The 22,441-nt window shown below is 41.1% G+C and overlaps 1 protein-coding gene across 1 annotated transcript in view; it reads left to right on the top strand.

The window, feature by feature from the left end:
• rabgap1 (RAB GTPase activating protein 1) overlaps positions 1–22,441 on the top strand; it is a 196,353-nt gene that overhangs the window by 42,461 nt on the left and 131,451 nt on the right. Inside the window, exon 2 of the mRNA XM_043720124.2 lies at positions 7,778–7,978. Coding sequence (XP_043576059.2) covers positions 7,829–7,978 — 150 coding nt within the window. The 5' untranslated portion in view covers positions 7,778–7,828. The remainder of the gene's footprint in view (positions 1–7,777; positions 7,979–22,441) is intronic.

Here is a 22,441-nt window from a genome sequence, read left to right as displayed (position 1 = left end):
CAATCTCTGAGAAAGAGGTGCTTTGATTTTTGGGACTAAACGGATTCTATTGGAAGTCTGTTCCAAACGTCAGCAGCATAGTGGCACTGTTAACAGATTTGCTGAAGAACACAAAAAGTTGCTGGACAGAACAGTGCCAGGAGGCATTTGACAATTTTAAGATAAATGTTAACCACTGCACCACTTTTAGCAACATCAAACATTTTGAAACCCTTCAAAATTGCCATCGATGCTCGTGACCTAGGAGTTGGAACTGTACTGCTACAGGAATTTGATGATGGAATTGAACTACCAGTTGGTTACTTTCCAAACAAACTCAACATCTACCAGAGAAAATATTCTATAATTGAAAAAGAACTATTGAGTTTGGTATTGGGCGTACAACATTGTTCGTGACATAAACATTAAAATGTGTTGGAGGCAGTTGTGTAAATGGATCACAATCCTCTTACTCTTGTCTTTAAAGCGTTCCAAAAATGTATGAGACTATTTTGATGGAGCCTTATGTTACAGACTTTTAATTTACAGATTGTACATGTTTCAGGTTGTAAGAATTTAATAGCAGATGCGTTATTGCTTATTTAACTGATAAAATATAGGCGAGATTGGTATCCATTCAGTGTTATATGTGGGAAGAAGTTATAATTAGTCATATGTATGTCATGGTAACGTGGTTAAGTAATAGAGGGAAAAAAAAGCCATCTTTTCATTATGATGGTTCATTTTTTTTCTTAATAGAGGAAGTGTAATGAAGGTGTAGGTGCGTACTGTACCTTTGAGAGAGTGAAAGCTTGCAAGGTATGAATGCAAGCGCAGTGTGTGCTGAACAACTTAATATAACATTTGGCTGTGAAACAAATAGATGGAGATGAGTTGTCATGGTACACAACAAATTTGAATTCAGCCAATTAGTTTAAATTATGCCCCAAGATACTAAAATCCAATTAAATTCAATCTATACCTAAAAATTGGGTGTTTTGAACAGTTAGACAGAGTGGCACAGAGCACCAATAGACTACGCCTGCAGAATCGCTCTCTGAAAGGTATCTGTTCATATGAAATGTGTAAAGGAGAAGACCAAAGAAAAGCAGACAGGAAAATAGAGGAAAATTAACCCAGACCGGTTTTGAAATGAGAATTTTTTTTGTTAAACTTAATTATGGGGTTTTATCGAATCCGTATAGTATTGTAGAGTGGGAAGTAGATACATTGATCAGACAAAGGAGGTTTACGGTGTAGATAGATACTTAATGTTCTTTTCACTTGGAGTTAAAAAAAAATTGTTAATTTTTTCTTTGAATAGTGGGATTTGTATAGTTCGTTGTCACTCATAATTTAACAGATTATGAGGCAAGGTGAGCTTTTCTGTATATCTGGTTTAACTTAGCAGAGCGTGTCATAACGCCATCGTGGCATTTGCTGGATTGACCATTCATCCACCAGATTAAAATATTCATTCCTTTTACTACTAATGCAACATGGCTGCATTGTGTACCATTTATAAGGCTCACTGCAGTAAATCTCAAAGACTGATTTGGCAGGGCATTCTAAACGTTTTCAACTCCCACCTGCAACTTCATCTGTCTTGTATGACTGATCTTCATTGGCACTTTTCCCAAATCCTGAAACTTTGAACCTCACAATGTTTCTATCTGCACCAAACTAATTGCAAACCATTTGAGAAGGTGATTCATCATTACCCTCTAGGTGACACCTTGGTAAATGGGCAATAAATGTTGGTGCCGTCAGTGTTAGATATTTTGTCCCCTCCGGCTTAGTCTTGACTGTGGAACACAAGCGTTTAGAACTGACAAAGGATTGAATACCCTAATTTTGAAGCATTTTGCAGAAGGAAATTGGACTTAAAAGGCCTGAGTTACTCATTTTTGTGCTTAACGTTTTCTTGTGTCCTCATGTTGTTATGGTGATTGTTAGTTAGTCATTAATTGAAATAAAATAATCAAAATAATCAATTTTGTTTTTAAACTTTGTAGCTGGACACCACTGTAATCTGTGGATTCCATTATCACTAGTACTATTTGGTGGTAATTAAATTCACAAAAATGCTTCTGTAAAGCACATAGTTATTGATTTTAGAATTTTTCCACCAACAAGCGAGCAATGTTTGAGAACAAATTATTCTAACTTCAAAACCAAACTTGGTGCAACAAGATATACAAGTCTTGATAGAAGCTGTTTCTTTAGAACTTCAGGGTCATATGTTGCATGGAGTGTGTAATTTGAAAATAAAGCTATCACGGCATATGACAAGTTGAAAGACATTCACAATCCTTGGTGATCGTTTAAAAATCACTATTGCAATCATTTTTTTTCATTTTAGTTCAGGGTATTTAAATGTGTAAGTAGAATTTATTCCAAAAACGTTTGATTATAAAATTGAAGCACAAGGCAGGAATGATCAGGTTAGGCAGCACCTTTTGTGAGGAGAAGCAGATAATGTTTTCAGTCTTGGTCCCTCATTTGATGATGGAAGATAGTTTCTTATAGCACACAGTATTTTCAAACGTGAAGATTTTCACAAGTTACTTTAGAAATTGTTCTTAAGAGGGCCTTTCTTTAAATACAGAGAGGCAGGTTTCTGAACAAGTCACTTGTCTGTGTTGAGTTCGTCTTGGCTGAATACTAAGTGGTAGAATTACAAATTGGCTCTTCAGTATTCTATTCTATTGAGAGGACAAAAGGAATGGAGTTTGGGTTTGTGATTGCTTTGAAAGACTTGAGTGTCTCCTGATTTCACCTCTAGTCTCACTGCAGTGTCAAATAGTTTGCTGAAATTTGCTCTCTAGGAAATTTGAATAAGGTTTCTGTTTAGTGACATACTAGCTCTGGTCATCTAGGAGAGAAAACTAAGAATATAAGGAGCAATTATTGTGTTTGAAATACCCAGGTAATTCAATCACTTTTTCTGTTCAGTTCCCTAATTTTAATCTGGTTTCAGTTTTCCTACTAAGCAGATAACAACAGTATTTATGAGCACCTTTTTTAACTTAGAAAAGTGTCCAAGGCACTTATGAATGACTATCTGTATTTTCCTTCAATGAAGGAAATACTAGGGATGTTGCTGAAAAGTTTGACCAAAGAGATGGGTTACAAGTCATTTAAATGTGGTGGAGTTGGGGAAGTAGAGGAGAATGTCAACTATCTTGATGGCTGCCTAGTCGTCAAGGGTCAGGGAAAAGTGTGGAGGAGGAATTGTTAACAACATGTAGAGGAGAACAGTATTTGGTGGTAGGATGTGGATCTGGAAGAGGTTACAGAAATATTGGAAAAAGTGTTGTAAATGAGAGGTTTTAGGTGACAGGGCATTATAGGCCAATGCGAAGGAAGTGATAAAGTAGAATCTGCATGCCAGGATGCGGTCGGGATTTGGTTAAGATAAGGTTGAGTATGGAGGGTAGGTATCCATTGTCTGTGCTGACTCATGAAAGCAGCAATTTATTCAGTGCCTATACTCTGCACTATCCTTGCACCCCTCCATACTCTCCGTTCTCTGATAACCCAGTTCCCTCTTTCAATTAAATCTGCTGGTTATGTGTTCCAGATCCTCATCACTTATTACATGAGAGAGCTTTCCCTCATTGTCATTGTTTCTATTGACCTTAAGTATGCATCCTCTTGTCCTTGATTTCTCCATCAATAGAAACAGTTTATTCCAATCAATACTGTCCAGTTCCCTTATGATTTTAAATGCTTCTTTTAAATCTCTTGATTATGACATGGATGAAGAGTTTTGGGACAGGCAAATTTATGAAGGCGGGCAGTTGTGAGAGCATCTAAGTCAGGGGCTCAGCTAGGATAATTGTAGGACTGGGATTTTGAACAACCTGGTTAAAAAAGGTGCTCATAAATACTGTTGTTATCTGCTTAGTAGGAAAACTGAAACCAGATTAAAATTAGGGAACTGAACAGAAAAAGTGATTGAATTACCTGGGTATTTCAAACACAATAGTTGCTCCTTATATTCTTAGTTTTCTCTCCTAGATGACCACCCTGTGTCAGTGGCTAGATAGGGATGAAACCTATGAATGACACACACAGTTTGTGGCAGTGGTTAAAGATGTAACTGGTTGCGAATACTGCATCTGATTCCATAATTTGTTTTTATAGAGGTAAACTATAAAGTATATGGCTCTTGCGTTGATGAATAAAGTGCTAATGTTTTTATTTCCATTCATGGGATGTGGATGTCATTTCCTGGAGCAGCATTTGTTGCCCATCCCTATTATGTTTTTGACTGTCTTGCTAGGCTATTTCAGGGAGCTTTTAAGAGTCAACTACATTACTGTGTGTCTGGAGTCACATGTAGATAAGACCAGGAAAGGATAACAGATTTTTATGACAATCAGTTTTTCAGAGGCTAACTTTTAATTCCAGATTATTTATGTAGTTCAAACTTCATGTGCCATGGTGCAGTTTGAATCCTTGTTCCCCCAGAGAGTTATCCTGGAACTTGGGATTATTAGTCTAGTGCACTTACCAATAAGTGTTCAGCTATAGTATTGCTTCTCAACGAATCACAGTCTGCTAACAAACTTATCATTTATATTTGGAAAGATCAGCTTTACAAAGCATTTTAGTGCAGTACTGAGTGTGACGTTGAGATTCAGATTGACTGTTCTAGTTCTGTTCTAGTTCTAGTTCCACCCGCATGGGCCCCAGCTATGCCTGCCTCTTCGTAGGGTATGTGGAACAATCCATCTTCCGCAACTACACTGGCCCCACCCCCCATCTTTTCCTTCGCTACATTGATGACTGTATCGGCGCTACCTCGTGCTCCCACGAGGAGGTTGAACAGTTCATCCACTACACTAACACCTTCCACCCCGACCTCAAATTCACCTGGACAGTCTCGGACTCCTCCCTCCCCTTCCTAGACCTTTCTGTTTCTATCTCAGGCGACCGAATCAACACTGACATCTACTACAAACCAACCGACTCCCACAGCTACCTGGACTACACCTCCTCCCATCCTGCCCCCTGTAAAAACGCCATCCCATTCTCCCAATTCCTTCGTCTCCGCCGCATCTGCTCCCAGGAGGACCAGTTCAAAATACGTACAACACAGATGGCCTCCTTCTTCAAGGACCGCAATTTCCCCCCCGACGTGGTCGACGGTGCCCTCCACCGCATCTCCTCCACTTCCCGCTCCTCCGCCCTTGAGCCCCGCCCCTCCAACTGCCACCAGGACAGAACCCCACTGGTCCTCACCTACCACCCCACCAATCTCCATGTACAGCGCATCATCTGCCGTCACTTCCGCCACCTCCAAACAGACCCCAGCACCAAGGATATATTTCCCTCCCCTCCCCTATCAGCTTTCCGTAGAGACCACTCCCTCCGCGACTCCCTTGTCAGATCCACACCCCCCACCGACCCAACCTCCACTCCCGGCACCTTCCCTTGCAACCGCAGGAGGTGCAACACTTGCGCCCACACCTCCCCCCTCACTTCTCTCCAAGGCCCCAAAGGAAACTTCCATATCCGCCACAGATTCACCTGTACCTCCACCCACATCATCTACTGCATCCGCTGCAGCCGGTGTGGCCTCCTCTATATTGGGGAGACAGGCCGCCTACTTGCGGAGCGATTCAGAGAGCACCTCTGGGCCACCCGGACGAACCAACCCAACCACCCTGTAGCACAGCATTTCAACTCCCCCTCCCACTCCACCGAGGATATGCAGGTCATTGGACTCATCCACCGCCAAACCACAACAACGCGACGGTCGGAGGAGGAGCGTCTTATCTTCCGACTGGGAACCCTCCAACCACAGGGGATGAACTTGGACTTCACCAGTTTCTTCATCCCCCCCTCCCCCCACCTTGTCTCAGCCGAATCCCTCCAGCCCGGCACCGCCTTCCTGACCTGCAGTCTTCTTCTTGACCTCTCCGCCTCCATCCTACTCCGACCTATCACCCTCACCTTGACCTCTTTCCACCTATCACATTTCCAACGCCCCTCCTCCAAGTCCCTCCTCCCTACCTTTTATCTTCTCCTGCTGAACACTCTCTGCTCCTTCCTGAATGCTGTTCCCTGGATGCTGCCTGACCTGCTGTGCTGTTCCAGCAATAAAGTTTCAACTTTGTTCTAGTTCCATGTATAATATTAGTGACCATTCTTCACAAGTAATATATTGGCTATGAAGCATTGAGGGATGTCATGAACAGCATTAAGAGCATTAATAAACCAACTATTTTATACTTTTATTTAAATAATTTGATTGTTGAGACTCTGAATTGTTGAATCTTGAAATACATTTTAATCCTTGTATGCAAACTTTCCAAACTGTTTATAACTAAACACAGAAAACAAATGCAAAGCATCGTGATAATTTTGTATTAGAGCCTTGGGCTGTTAGTTGCTGAAAATTTCAGTTCCAAAAAAATGGCACAATGCTTAATGTTTTATAGTGTAATGAGGTTACTTGTGCAGTCTGCAGTTGTTTTGGGCAGATAAGTATTTTAGAACTTTTTGAAATTAACCGTGACATTAGTTCAGAAACTTAACCGTATAATGGGAGGCTTGGAGATATAAATCTGCACATACATTGTCAGAGCATAGAAGTTGTGAATATGTATACTCACAAAGTAATAATTTGAAATTGTTAAAAATGTTCAAGGCTATTACCATCCATAATCCATATTTAGCAGCATTGTACAAACAGTCAGTCAGACTGTTAATGACAGCACTGGAGTGTAAAATCCTGTTTAGAACATGTGTGATAACCCTTGACAACTTGTAAAGACCACAAAAATTTCAGAAATGAAGTTTTCCATGAATTTGCACTAATTGTGTAGGCAAGTGCATTTTTTTCTAAAAAAGTATTGTAGGCATATGAGAAAGTTGCTGTTGATGAGAAGGCCATTAACTATACACACCCCTCATTTTGGTTTCTGTGGCAGTCATTTCTACTGCCTACTTTAAGGGCTTTCCCTGACTCTTCCTTTGTTGTCATTCGCTAAAAACATTGAGCTGAATACATGTACGTTGTGATTTACTAATTTTAGAATTTGCCTCCTGGTGTTTGAGCCCTTTTATCATATTGTCTTAAGTTGGACTTTTAGCGTGGTCAATTTTGACAATTTCTTAATCTTGAAAACCCTGATTACATAATTTGAAGATTTAATTTTCAGCAGAAGTTGAGCTTCATATAGTTAACTTTTGCCTTAGCTTTAATTTTTAGCATTTTAAAATCTAGAGTACCTGTCATTCAAATCTGTGCTACCTGAAGAAGTATCTGTCCCTACAATGATGAAAAGTATGTCTCATGCTTCCAATGTCTGATTAACGTGGAGCAATAGCTCAACTTCTCTAGATTTGTACTCTTCCCACTGAATCTTGCATTATTTACCCTACTTCAGCCATAACTGCACTACCATTGTTTTTAAAATAGCAACTAAATTTCTTTGAATATGTAGCGAAGCTGTAATGTTGCTTTTCATCGTAAAGTTGTTCAACGTTTTATACCATAGTTCGGCTTAATGCATATTTTAATTATTCCTTTGGTAATAATTTTACAATTATCCACATTGAGTTGCATGTACTGGCTATTGGCTGAGTTGCCAAGATATTACAAGGTATAATGCACAATGATCTATTTGGTATTTCAAAATATTGGTTGCTGGTTTACACCAAATGAAACTTCTGGTGATTTGTTTCCATTGTTTAGTCATGTATAGTAAATAAAAATAAGGATTTAGGCTAGTAGTTTAATTAATAATATACTCTTAAATCAGTTTTTGATTTTATTTTCCAGGTACTTTTAAGTTTTATACGTCATTCATGAGCTGCCTTTGCTTTAGCAGCTATGGATGACAAGGCTTCAGTTGGAAAAGTTAGTGTTTCTTCAGACTCGGTATCCACTCTAAACAGTGAGGATTTTGTCCTGGTTTCCCGCCATGGTGATGACACGCCTTCTACCAATAATGGTAGTGATGATGAGAAAACAGGACTTAAGGTAAGAAGGAGTCAGTGTTTCAACATTTTAAAAACTCTAGGATATTCATTGGGAAGCAGTGTGCTATACACAAGATGATGATCTTGTGACACACTGGTCACAAGTGTGTTATGTTTGCCACTGTTCCTCATGTACTTGACTTTATACCACATGACAAAAAAAAATCTATAATTAAAGTAGGAATACTTTTGGGTGAAGTGAGCCAATAGAAACTTTTGAAGATTTTAATTCAATCTGAGGTAAATTGTCCTAAGAGGAAACAATAACTGCAAGATCTTCAACTTAAACTCACTGGACTACTTGCAGTTGCTAGCAGAAGAGTAGAGCAGATTCAAATCTCAGTGCCTCGGGCTTGTGTTTTTAGAATGCAGGGTCATGTGGGTTGCTTGCCATACCTGGTAATGCCTTTGTATTATGAAAAATTTTGAAGGGAGCATTCCACTGAGTGGGGATATGTAGAAAATCCTTTAATACTTGCTTGCCTACAGTGTAGAATGAAAACAAACTTGAATATAAACTTGACTGTCTGTGTGGAGTTTGCACGTTCTCTGATTTCTTCCCACAATCCAAAGATGTGCAGGTTAGGTGAATTGGCCATACTAAGTTGCCAATAGTGTTGAGGGTTAGGTGCGTTAGTTGGATAAATGTAGGATAATAGGGTAGGGGAATGAGACTGGGTGTGTTACTGGAGGGTTGATGTGGACCTGTTGGGCCGAAGGGCCTGTTTGAATGTAGGGAATTTGATTAATTCCCTTGATTGTCAGATAACTTGTAATTTAAAAGGTTACCAGAGGAACAAAGTACAGGCTGAGTGCTTTCCTGTTTTACACCTAATGATTGAAATATGGCATTTTGCTATATTTTAAAAGCTCCGGGAGTAATACTAGACCAGTAGCTTACAACTTTTTTCTGTTGAATTAACTATTTTTAGTATCAATGACCAATACTCTAACAATGGAGGGACAGGTGTACTTTTATCATCCTAGGAAAAAGCAGTTAAATAAATCAGAATGCAACACCTTACGTTATAATGCTTGTGATATAAATATATAAGAAGCCTGTTACTTCACTATCTCCTTTTTTTTTCTACTCCTTCCCTACTGTGAACTCGCCCTTCTTCCATGCCCCCTTCTCTTTCTCTTTCTCTTGTCTCTACTGCATCCCCCCCCCTCCAATTTTCTGCCTTCTAGAATTTGGAGCATGTGTTTAAATTTTATTCTTCAGTTGTACTGGATGTATAGGAATGCTGTGGACATTCTAAACTGGATCTTTTCATTCAGCAGCAAATTATTTTTGTTTAAAAATTAGTCAGATTCTCATCCTGCTACCGTAATTGAAACTGATCAACCAAAACTGCTTTTTGTGCGCAGGATCCGGTAATCATTCAAATCCTTAATTTTATATTTTTTTTACTAGTTAATAGCTTGAGTTAATCAGTTATCAACTTGTGAATAGTATCACGTGTTTCTGCACATTGAATATTTTGTCACTGTGTTGGTGTTTGTAATGGTATGGAGATTTGTCTCTGAAATGTAGTAGGTTGGGTACATAAAATGTAAACTCGCTGATAACTAGCCTTTTACTGTAAGTAATGAATGTTATTCTGACACTGCATAAACTATAAACATCTGGCCTATGTGATTAGCAGAGTAAATCTAGTGATTGCAATATAGAATACAAACCAAAAGAACTATGGATGCTGGAAATCGAACAAAACAGAAATTTTTGGAAAAGTTCAGGTCTGGCAGCATCTGTGGAGAGAAAAACAAGGTGGATCTTGAGATGTGTGGCAGAATTGGGGACAGGGTCATTTCAACATCAAGGTCATCTCACCGCAACATCCTTGCTTTGCTCAAATGATGTGGCAGGACACTTACTACAGCTGTAAAGCAGAAGGTATTGCAGCCAATGGTGAAAGGTAGTGCCCAGTGCTGCACACCAATCAGCCAGCAAATATCAGCACTTCAGTGCTATTAGAAGTGATACATAATTGTTGCTGGTTTCTGGATATCTCTGAATCCAGTCAGGATTGTCCTAGTTGCCTTTAGCCAGGGAGAATAGCCTCTCCTTGAGGGAGTAAGGACTCTGATATGGAAATGTGTTGCTGGAAAAGCGCAGCAGGTCAGGCAGCATCTAGGGAACAGGAGAATCGACGTTTCGGGCATTAGCCCTTCTTCAGGAATGAGGAAAGTTGGTCCAGCAGGCTAAGATAAAAGATAGGGAGGAGGGACTTGGGGGAGGGGCGTCGGAAATGTGATAGGTGAAAAGAGGTCAAGGTGAGGGTGATAGGTCAGACTGGGGTGGGGGCGGAGAGGTCGGGAAGAAGATTGCAGGTTAGGAAGGCGGTGCTGAATTTGATGGATTTGACTGAGACAGGCTGGGGGGAGGGGAAATGAGGAAACTGGTGAAATCCGAGTTCATCCCTTGTGGTTGGAGGGTTCCTAGCCGGAAGATGAGGCGTTCTTCCTCCAACCATCGTTTCGCTGTGGTCTGACGATGGAGGAGTCCAAAGACCTGCATATCCTTGGTGGAGTGGGAGGGGGAATTGAAATGTTGAGCTACAGGGTGGTTGGGTTGGACTCTGATATCCAGATCCCTTCCAACTTTCCTGTAGTAACTTAAATGGGGTGAATGGGTTGGACTAATGAGGATGGGACAGCAATTAGTGATTGTTCATGTGGGTGAAAGATGTTGTGACGTTCTAAGGAAGTAAGCAAGGCTGCTGAGAGGTTGCAAGATTAGTGTGTGAGGATTTGGGTAAGGGGATCAAGCGAGGAATGAATTTGCATCTAACAAATGGGGTGTCAGAGCACACGTGTTGATAAGAGATGAGTGAGGTAGTAGGAGTAGTCCTGTATAATCAACCTTTAAAATTTGAGTTAATTGTGGAGAGTCAGCATGGATTCTTGAAGGGAAGGTCAAGCCTGACAAATTTCACTTTGTTTTTAAGCAGTGACAAAGTTGATGGACAAAACTTAGTCAATGGATCTTGTTTATATGGATTTCCAGGGGCTTTTAATAAAGTCCCTGTTATAGCCCAGGCTGGACCCCCTCAAAACATTTCAAGAAAGTAACCCAGACCAACTTTGCTAGTTGTTTTAAGGAGGTGTAATGCAGAATATTCCAGGAGGGATGCAGCTGGTCAAACGACTTTAATTTTAAACCAAACAGAATTTATTTACAAGATTAATGAATTAAATACATACACAGAACAGAATATCAAATAACTTAACCAGTCTGAAAATCAACCGTTCATCCCACTTAATGATGCTGTTCCCAATACTTGCAACAATCCCTATAAACACCCCTTGGCACAAAGGTGAAATCAAACACAGGGTCTTACAAGAGAGAGAGAAATGGCAGCATGGAACACCCTCTTCCATGTAGCTGTTTCTTGGATCAACAGCCTCACTGCTTTCAGTGAATAGTCAGACTGCCAAAACTAAATCAAACCAGAGAAATGCTGAGCTGGAAGAACTGTCCACTCCTCTTTCATTGTACAAGTGTTTTTCTTAAAACTTGAAAGGCTTTTGCCTGAGGCAGTATCTGTTAGCGATAATCGAATTGGCCTTAAAACCCATCAAAACCAGACTTTTTGGAATTGCTGCTGTTATAACCTCTCTGGAGGGGGGGGGGGGGGGGAAGCCAAGGACAGCATAACTTTGTTAAAGGAGCAGCATCATCACAGTCCCACACAGGAGACTGTTAGCTAGGATGGAAGCCCATGGAATTAAGGAAAAATTATTGACATGAATAGGAAATTGGTTGAGAGGCAGGAAAAAGGTGGAATAATGGAAAAGTACTCAAATTGACAAGACAAGATTAGTTGTATCTTGCAGGAGTCTCTTTTGGGACCTTAATCATTCACAATATTCATTAATGATTCAGATAATGGCATAAAAATTCCGATATCCAAATTTGGGCAGCAATGTAGTCAGTGTTGATAACAGCATAAAATTACACCAGGTTATTGAGAGATTAAGTGAATGGGCAAAGTTGTGGCAGATGGATTTTAATATAATTTGTGAGGTTATCCATTTCAGACCGAGAAAGGGTATATCAGGCTTTTGTTTTACTAAGAGACAATGTTAAATAGACTGGATGTCCAAGTTTCGGGGGTTCAGGTGCAGAGCTTTTTGAAAGGTCATGCAGAGGTGCAGAAAATAATCATGGCCACTGGAATGCTGACCATCATATTCTAAAAGACTGGAGGACAGAGATGCAAGCATTGTGCTTCATTTATACGAAACCCTAGTTAGACCCCCCTTAAGAGTATGCTGAGCAGCTCTGGGTGCCATACCTTAAGGATATTTGGCCCTGGGGAGATTTGAAAACAGGTGTACAAGGATGGTATCTGGACTTAAGTGAGGACAGCAGATGCTGGAGATTAGAGTCAAGAGTATGGTGCTAGAAAAGCACAGCAGGTCAGGCAGCATCTGACGTTTCTGGCAAAAGCCTGGACTTGAGGGGTTAAGTTACATGGAGGTTAGTCAAATCAGGCCTTTATTGTCTAGAATATAGAAGATTTCAGGTGTGATCTAATCGAGGTCTTCAGGATATTAATAGGGAAAGACAGGGTAGACAAAATAAACTATTTCCACAAGGTGAAGATTCTAGAACTGGGACATAATCTAAGAATTGGGGTCAGGCTATTCAGGAGAGTTGTTAGAAATCACTTTACATATGAAGAGTAGCAAAGATTTGGGACTCTGTTTCTCAAGCAACGGTCAGTTTAATTTAATTGTTAAATTTAAATCTGAGGACTGCAGATGCTGTAGATCAGAGCTGAAAATGTGTTGCTGGAAAAGTGCAGCAGGTCAGGCAGCATCCAAGGAACAGGAGAATCAACGTTTCGGGCATGAGCCCTTCTTCAGGAAAAGCCCTTCTTCATGCCCGAAACGTCGGTTCTCCTGCTCCTTGGATGCTGCCTGACCTGTGCTTTTCCAGCAACACATTTTCAGCTCTGATCTCCAGCATCTGCAGTCCTCACTTTCTCCTCGAAGATTTTAACCTACTGCGAATCCTCTTGCAAAGATGCCTTCCTTGAAGAAGCTTTCTTCCTCCCTCTACTTTCCTGAAGAAGGGCTCATGCCCGAAATGTCGATTCTCCTCGGATGCTGCCTGACCTGCTGCGCTTTTCCAGCAACACATTTTCAAATTTAAATCTGAGGCAGACAGATTTGTATTAAGCAAGGGTATCAAAGATCAGTGCTGGGTCCGTTACTTTTTGTCATTTATGTAAATGATTTGGATGTGAGCATAAGAGGTATAGTTAATAAGTTTGCAGATGAATGCCAAAATTGGAGGTGTAGAGGACAGCGAAGAAGGTTACCTCAGATTACAATGGGATCTTGACCAGATGGGCCAGTGGGTTGAGAAGTGGCAGATGGAGTTTAATTTAGATAAATGCGAGGTGCTGCATTTTGGGAAAGCAAATCTTAACAGGACTTATACACTTAATGGTAAGCTCCTAGGGAGTGTTTCTGAACAAAGAGACCTTGGAGTGCAGGTTCATAGCACCTTGAAAGTGGAATCGCAGGTAGATAGGATAGTGAAGAAGGCGTTTGGTATGCTTTCCTTTATTGGTCAGAGTATTGAGTACAGGAGTTGGGAGGTAATGTTTTGGCTGCACAGGACATTGGTTTCCTTCCTATTGGAAAGATGATGTGAAACTTGAAAGGGTTCTGAAAAGATTGACGAGGATGTTGCCAGGGTTGGAAGATTTGAGCTTTCGAGAGAGGTTGAACAGGTTGGGCTGTTTTCCCTGGAGCATCGGAGGCTGAGGGGAGATCTTACAGAGGTTTATGAAATCATGAGCACAGATAGGATAAATAGGCAAAGTCTTTTGCCAGGGGGAGTCCAGCACTGGAGGGCATTAGGTTTAGGGTGAGAGGGGAAAGATTTAAAAGAGACCTAAGGGGCAACTTTTTCACCCAGAGGGTGGTATGTATATGGAATAAGCTGCCAGAGGAAGTGGTGGAGGCTGGTACAATTGCAACATTTAAAACGCATCTAGATGGCTATATGAATAGGAAAGGTTTGGAGGGAATATAGGCCAGGTGTTGGCAGGTGGGATTAGATTGGGTTGGGATATCTGGTCAGCATGGACAAGTTGGACCGAAGGGTCTATTTCCGTGCTGTACACCTTTATGACCCTATGACTCTATCAAGTGATTTGAGTCCAGGGCAAGCATATGGAGTTAGGCTACAGATCAGCCATAATCTTATTGAATGATGGACCATGATTAAAGGGCTGATTGGCCTACTCCTGTTCCTATGTAGATCATAATATGCTACTGGTGGCATGGAGAAAGCAATTGACTTTCCTTTTGCACTAATGCTCAGTACTCTGAACCTTGAACACGGCATTGACCTGGTTGGTGATGTCTGAACAGATGGACTTGTGTGGCAGCACTTTCTCCCTCTATTCTCTGAAAAGAGGATGGCCCTCCTGTCCTTCAAGCATTGATTAGGACCTCCAGGTCCCTGCTAGAGAACCTTGGTGCCAGCGAGTTTTGAGAAGACTTGTAGCTCATGTTGAGGTTCTGGATGTAGGTTTGCTCGCTGAGCTGCGAGGTTCATTTCCAGATGTTTCATCACCCTACTAGGTAACACATTTAATGGGCCTCAGGCGAAGCAGTGTACATGTTTACAACACGTACGGGCCAAATATTGAACTACAGAAGCAATCATCCCAACATTCACAAATGAAGCTGCATCAGAACATTATTTCAACGAGCCTAAACACACTGCAGCACAGAGGAACTACGCAGATCAGAGGAAAATCACCTATACCATGTATTCAAAAAGAATTGTACCCAATGAACACAGATTGCCGATTTCTCAGCAACAAACCCAAACAAGCAGACAAAACACATCCAGAAACTCTAACCACTCTCCCCTACATCAAAGACATCTCAGAAATGACTGTCAGACTCTTTGGCATCACGGTAGCCCACAAACCCACCAACACAGCAGCTAATGAACTTGAAAGACTCTATACAGATAACAAGCAAAACTAATGTAATTTACAAAATACCGTGCAAGAACTGTAACAAACACTACATTGGATAAACAGGCAGAAAACTAGCCACCAGGATATATGAACACCAACTAGCCACAAAACGCCATGACCCTCTCTCTCTCTCGTATCCTTACAGAAGGATGAGGAAGGACACCACTTCCACTGGGACAATACATCCATCCTAGGACAAGCCAAACAGAGACATGCATGAGAATTCCTAGAAGCATAGCATTTTAAACGGAACTCTGTCAACAAACACATCGAGTTAGACCCCATCTACTACCCCCTGAGAAAAAGAACAGGAAATAGTATCACAGGAAATGACATCACCAACGCAAAGAAACCCAAACCTATAAATAGAAAGCAGGAATCATGTACACTGCTTCGCCTGAGGCCCACTGAAGATGTTACCTAGTAGGGTGATGAAATGTCTGGAAATGAACCTCCAAGCTTAGCGAGTAAATCTACATCCAGAACCTTAGTGCCAAAATGGCCTCATCAGCCATCTCTGTCCAGTCACCAGTCATGAGCAGGGTAAAGCCAGTAGTCCTCTAGGTGCACTGTCCATTCTTAAATGGTGCAGCCGCAAAGGATGCTGGTCTTTTGGCAGGTGTCTAGGGAATGGCAAGTTCTTCCAGGAAGGTTATGTCGTATGCTGGAATGGCGATAGAATGTAATACTTGCCATTGAGTCGGCAGCAGCAGTTATTAAAGCAGCGAGCTTAGTAAGATGTGGTGAGAAAATATGCCTGGCTTCTTGGTAAATTTCATTGCCAAATTCAATAGGATTGGCACTTAGCCAATAAAATGTTAGATCCCACTCAGTGTTGTGAAACCAACCTGATTTTTCCATATAACTGAGAGAGGTAGAAATGTGATAGGTTTTTTTTCTTTTAAAAAGCATTGTTCAGATGAAGCAAAAAGGAAATTAAGGGATGGGCTAGAGGTGGGAAACATTGCATAACAAATATATCCTGGAACAAAAGGCAAAAGGAGTGGTGATGGTTGTAATGAAGAAACAAAGTGTTTGTGCAGAGTAAGTTTGTTCTGAAGTTTCAAACACTGGATCAGCATGCAAGGTTGAATGTCATAGTCATGATTCCTTATAATCAAGGAATGCCATTGATGATTAAGAACAGATGCAACAAAACAATAATGATTTATGTAATGTAGGTTTCAAGATAAGAAACACTTCAAATTCTTGTAGCTTTTGGTACCTCAAGGGTAAGGTTAAAAAAAAAAATTGCTGATAGTTGACACTGCAAATAAACCATGGAAGATTAGTTTTGTTAGGCTTGGAATCGTGAGTTCCAACTGACAGTGCAGGGAATGAGAGTTTGAATCTCACTATGACAGTTGAGAATTTGAATTAACGTTTAAAAAAAAGTCTTAGTTTGAATGCAGTGCTTAATAAGAATGAACCTGTTGGATTGTTGTAAAACTAAACCAGTTTGCTAATTTTTAATGTGGAAAGAAATGTGATGAACTTGTGATTCAACCTTTTGTGTGACTCCAGTCACATGTTTGCGATTGACTCCTAATTACCATGTGAAGTAACTGAGCAAGCCATTTAGCTGTGTCAGAGCACTGCAATATAATGGCAGCACCTTCACACAGACAAGAGTTGAGATGCACCACCACATTGCAGTAAGCAGGAATGGTCAAAAGGTTATCAGGCGCCCACATCCTCAGAATTTATAAACATGCCAAATTTTCATGTAGTTCGTTTTTTTTTTTAAGAGCAAGCAAGTGTTCAGTTGAGTATCCAATGACTGCAGATATCTAGAGGCTGACACACTTGCCACCTGAAATGATTCCTTTTGTAGCCTACACTGGTGCTAATCAGGCATATTTATCTTTCAAAGGATTGATCTATTTACTATTTAGGACTCACCAAGCTTTAATATCTTAGATTCTCTGTCCTATATTGATGTTAAATACTTAATTTTAAGTTTATTCAAAGCAACCTTACATATTGTATTCAGTTTCAAAATGCCTAAAATATAGGACCATTCCTGATTTAGTATGTAACAGGCATTCTGCTTTTGACACAATGAACTGAGATCCTTGTGCCCCATGTGTTTTGGAGACCTGGGTACCCTACAGCATGCACCTCCAAAGCTTAGGAGAAGTGCCACTGTGGTGCCTTTATAAGATCTTCCAATTGCAAAGGCAAGCAAGATGTTGCAACAACAGTGTTCACTCCGAAGCCAACTTGTTCAGCATTAAGGCACTCAATCCTGGACATTCACTCAAAACCAGCACCAGTGTGGGGGTTGTGTTCATATGCCTGACATTAGACTTGCAAGCAGCTGCTGTACTTGGAATTGGTAGAGGTAGGCAATTCCCAGGAGAACAGTGGATGCATCTGGGGATGTCTTCAAAGTATCCTTGAAGAGGTCAAAATATCCTCCAACTTGTGGAAACCCTGATTTGTGACTGACCAAAATGGAGAAGTTCCATTTGGCAAGATATCAAACATTCAGAGTGAGTTTGAGAACATGCAGAGGCAAAGCCAAGACATTGGAGAGAGGTCACAGATGCCACTCATCTACCTGCATGAGGCAGACCGTGCAGATTGTGAATTGGATTGAAGTCATTTCAGGACTCATTGAACCACATGGAAGCAAATCATCCCGAGAACTGTCTCCGATAATAAACTACAATATGGTGGCTGCACCTTAGTACAATGTTTTATGAGTATGGAACTTGAGAGTAAAATTTAAGTGCCATAAGCTTCTGGAATTGATTTGCTATCCTACTAAAAAAAAATCAGTATGTCTTGTTGGAGTATTTTAAATCAGTGACTTTTGCTTGTAGATCCAAAATGGCTTTCTCTCCAGTTTTGCTGAACTTGTTTTTCTGGTTCCTTTTGTTTTGCCTGTCTGCTGTGGATACTGCAAACTAATTACGTGCAAGCTATGTATTTGAGACGAGAAACCAAACATCTATCTGAAGGATATTTCAAATAATGTAATTTAAATTCATCTCAATTGGGCTAATAAAGGAGAAAATACATGAATGCAGGATATTGGGTTGAAGCAAGTTACAAGATGGGGTGTGACTAGTTTGGTTTTCTACGAGGGATAATAAAAAACCAAAGGAATAATATACTTGCAATCAGGTTTGGAGTCTCAAGTATTGTGATTGGAATGTGATCCAGGAGAGGAGTGAGAGTAAATAACTTGTGTACTTCCTATCACTCATTGTATATTAATATTTTGGGCCACATTAATCCAAACTTATTTTATTAAAATATGAAAGAATTTCCTCATCTGCACCTACCATTGAGTGTAGTTTTGACATTCTATGATACTGTTCACAGCGGCACAACAGTTGTTGAATGTCATATCAGCAGTGGGATCTATGATGTAGACAGTGAATGAGAAGTGCTTGATTTTATTTTGTAATCAAGTTATAATAAATGGATGCCGAGTGACACCAAGTAGCTTAATAACAAGTCTGTACATAAAGAGGCTTAGAAAATTGTGCATTGAAAGTGTTGTCTTGAAATGGAGCTTTTAGATGAGCAATAAACCAATGTCTGGTTTAGGATTAATGAATAATACTTTGAAATTAGCATTTCTAGTTTGCAAATTCCGATGGTTTATACGGTGTCTCTAGTCTTGTATTTACACAGCAAATGCAACGTTTTAGGAATCAACTTGTTGCAGTTTTTACAGAAGAGTTTTACTGGAATTAGGAGACATTAGGTTTTATAAAAGTTAACCTTCTAAAACTTAGCTGTTGTATGTTGAAATGTTCCACAATTGTGTTGAAATTTTAAGTAAACATTCAGGTGTACATTGTGCAACTGGGACTGCATCACACCCATGTGTAATTACATATTATATATGGATGGGTGTGTTTGACCTGTGGTGTGCTGTGGGCTGTTTTTACTTTATTTAATTCTTTACAGTGGAAACAAAAACCCAGGATATTCAGGGTAAATGGCTTTTTTTTATACTTCGCAAGAGCCTTCTAACACTGCATCATCTAACTCTATTAGCTTTTCCTACTGTTATTTTCTTCTTTGCGTTTACCTTGCTTCCCATTACATGCTTCTCTACTTCAAGGAGTTTAAAAAGTGGGCGGCACGGTGGCGCAGTGGTTAGCACTGCTGCCTCACAGCGCCAGAGACCCGGGTTCAATTCCCGCCTCAGGCGACTGACTGTGTGGAGTTTGCACGTTCTCCCCGTGTCTGCATGGGTTTCCTCCGGGTGCTCCGGTTTCCTCCCACAGTCCAAAGATGTGCAGGTCAGGTGAATTGGCCATGCTAAATTGCCCCATAGTGTTAAGTAAGGGGTACATGTAGGGGTATGGGTGGGTTGCGCTTCGGCGGGGCGGTGTGGACATATTGGGCCGAAAGGCCTGTTTCCACACTGTAAGTAATCTTAAAAAAAAAAGTAATCTTAAAAAAAAACTTAAAGCGTGGGCTTATTAACTGTATTATTCCATCAAAATTGCTCCTTCCATAAATCACGTACAACCCACTGCATCAGGGTTCAACAGCACTGCACATTGCACAAGCTGTGGGTCCTTGAATGTTATCAAATGAAGCTATAGAACATTTAAGATATATTTCAAAATGGTCTTTTTTAATTTGTTCCCACTTAATCTCTGAAATCTTTATCACTTTTATTCCCATTTTAAAAGTGCATTTTTTTGATTATACTATTTAATATACTTTTCTGCTCTTGACCATTATATCAGTTTTTTGGCATGGGTTATGGGCGCTATGTGAATTGAAATGGAAACACAGTTACAGTCGTTTGACGATTGCCACTTTCAGGATCTCTTGCTGCCAAATTTAATATCGAGAGTTGTCCTGTAGTTTTGCTGATGACTGATCCACCCAATCCTATTTTGTCTCTTGGTCCCATTTGATTTGTTTTTAAATCTCTTTTATTTGAGCCATTCCTCTTGTTTGCTTCTCTTCAGCTTCTGATGAAAGACTTATTATATAATGTTTAGTGTTTTGTATTTCTAAAAAGGCAGATAGGGTTTAGGTTAGTCCTTGAAGGTGCTTTTTGAAAATCTGTAAGTTACTTGGGCAGTAACCCAAATTTATAATTTTTGAGGTATATTGCTTCAAATAACTGCCTAGCAGACCTCTGGTGTTAATGGTTGAAATGTTTATACTGTTCTGTTTATGACAAGCAGAGTAAACACATTAAGACAGTTAGTTTAGATTTGACTTCAGAGCAGAAGCTTGAAAGTTTTAGTTCAGGATCAACTCGTTCAGGTTAGAAGGTAAAACTGTTTATTCTAATCAGTTCAGACCTGGATCTGTTGGTCTGATAGGCAAATTGGAGCGGGTCAAGAGTAATCAATTGGAGTTGATTAATGCCATGACCAGCCTTTCAAAGCACTCATGACCACCGAAGTTAGGGCCACTGACCGGTAGTCATTGAGACATGCTGCATGAGCCTCCTTAGGCACAGGGATGATGTTGGCCCTCTTGTAACAGGCAGGGTCAGTGGCCTGCTGCAGGGAGAGGTTGAAGATGTCCAAGAAGACCCTGCCAGTTGATCTGCGCGTACTCTGAGTGCATGGCCTGGTACTCCATCACTTTCCTTGGATTCACACGAAGGAAAACTGATCTGACCTCTGATGCAGTTACTGTTGGCAAAGGTTCATCAAGACTTGTCTGAATAGGTCTTACCATTTGGCTAAAATTCTAGACTAAGCGAGCATAGAAGGCATTGAGACAATCTGAGAAGGGATATGTCATCATATGCTATCCTGCACTGTCTCTGTTTAGAACCTGTTGATGTCATTCAAAAAGCATGTTCAAAATAGGTTGACATCTGGGATGCTCTGGAGTGGAATGTCCCGTTGTCAGAGCAGATGTGGAGGAATTATGAGAATGGAACGGAGTTCTTGCAGGATACTGTGTGGGAGGAGGTGCAGTCCAGGTAGTTGTGGGAGTCTGTGGGTTTGTAGTAAACGTTCGCCTGGAGACGGTCACCGGAGATGGATGGAAATAGAGAGGCCAAGAAAAGGGCGGGAAGTGTCAGAGATGGACCAGTGAATTTGAGGGCAGGATGGAAGTTGTGGGCGAAGTCTGTGAACTGCTCCAGTTCAGCCTGTGCGCAGGATGCTGCGCCGATGTAGTCATCGATATAACGGTGGAAAAGTTGGTGCATAGTGCCTGTTTCAGTACTGAAGAGGGACTGTTCGACATAGCTGACAGAGAGGCAGGCATAGCTGGGGCGCTTCCGAGTACCTGTGGCCGTCCCCTGGATTTGAAGGAAATGGGAGGAGTTAAAGGAAAAGTTAAGGGTGAGGATCAGTTTGGCGAGGCAGTGGATGGTATTGGTAGAGGGGGACTGGATGGGTCTGTTAAGAGGAAGAAGCAGAGGAACTGGAGGCCATCCTTGGGAAGTATGGACATGATAAAGATAAAGCATTGGGAACTGGGAACTGAAGAGATGGAGAGCATGGTTGGTGTTGCTGATGTAGGTGGGAAGTGTCTGAACCAAGGGGGGAGAGCATGGAGTCGAGGTAGGGCGAGAGGGGTTCGGTGGGGCAGGAGCATGCTGAGACGATGGGTTAGCTGGGGCGGTTGGGCTTGTGGATCTTTGGGAGCAGGTAGAAAACTGGGCCTAATGGGGCTGGGGACTGAGTTTGGAGGCAGTGGACGGGAGATCACTGAGGGCGGTGAGCACGGACAGTGCAAGTGATTTTGGCATAATGGGTCATGGGCAAGGGGGAGATGGGACGTGCTGTTGGAGAGTTGGCGTTTGGCCTCTGCGACATAGTGGTCCATTCTCAAGGCTACTACTGCCCACCTTTGTCAGTGGGTTTGATGGTGAACTGGGAGTTAGTGCAGAAAGAGTGGAGCACTGCCCGTTTGGAGGGGGTGAGGGGGTGGAGAAATTGAGGCGGCCGATGTCACGCGGGCAGTCTGCAGTGACGAGGTTTAGGGTGGGTACAAGGGTGACCCAAGGGTATTGAATAAGCAAATGTTTAAACACTAAAACAAACTTTAGAAGTTTAAAGATGAAAATACTGTCTCTCTTGCACAACATGACCAGAAACAACAGGGAAAGTAGGTCCCTGGTAACAAAGAACAAGGTAGTCTGAGAAGATTCATGGTTTTGATTGCATTGAACCTTCAAACCAAAGTAGTGGCATAAGGACTGTGGTGTCTCACTGTAGGTAGCGAACATGATCAGAATTGGGTGGTGTGTGTTGCAGCATTGAAGTGAGTTTAGACTGCAAAAAACAGCAATCAGATGGAGAAGTTGCTGAATCAGGTAACATTTAAGGCAAGGACAGACTGCAGAACTCAATGGCAAACTGGAATCTCTTAAAGGAGTGAAAAAGTGTGATTTGGGGGTGTGGGAGAGAAGAGAGGAGTCATGGAATAACAAAACCTACCTGTACGTACTTTTAATTAAATTCAAAATCATTAATATTTTTCTTCATAATCCA

This window comes from Chiloscyllium plagiosum, unplaced genomic scaffold (assembly GCF_037043375.1).
Source record: "Chiloscyllium plagiosum isolate Xiang-an unplaced genomic scaffold, Cpla_swu_hap1 HiC_scaffold_21, whole genome shotgun sequence".
Lineage (NCBI taxonomy): Eukaryota > Metazoa > Chordata > Chondrichthyes > Orectolobiformes > Hemiscylliidae > Chiloscyllium > Chiloscyllium plagiosum.
This window is presented reverse-complemented; position numbering and strand designations above follow the sequence as displayed.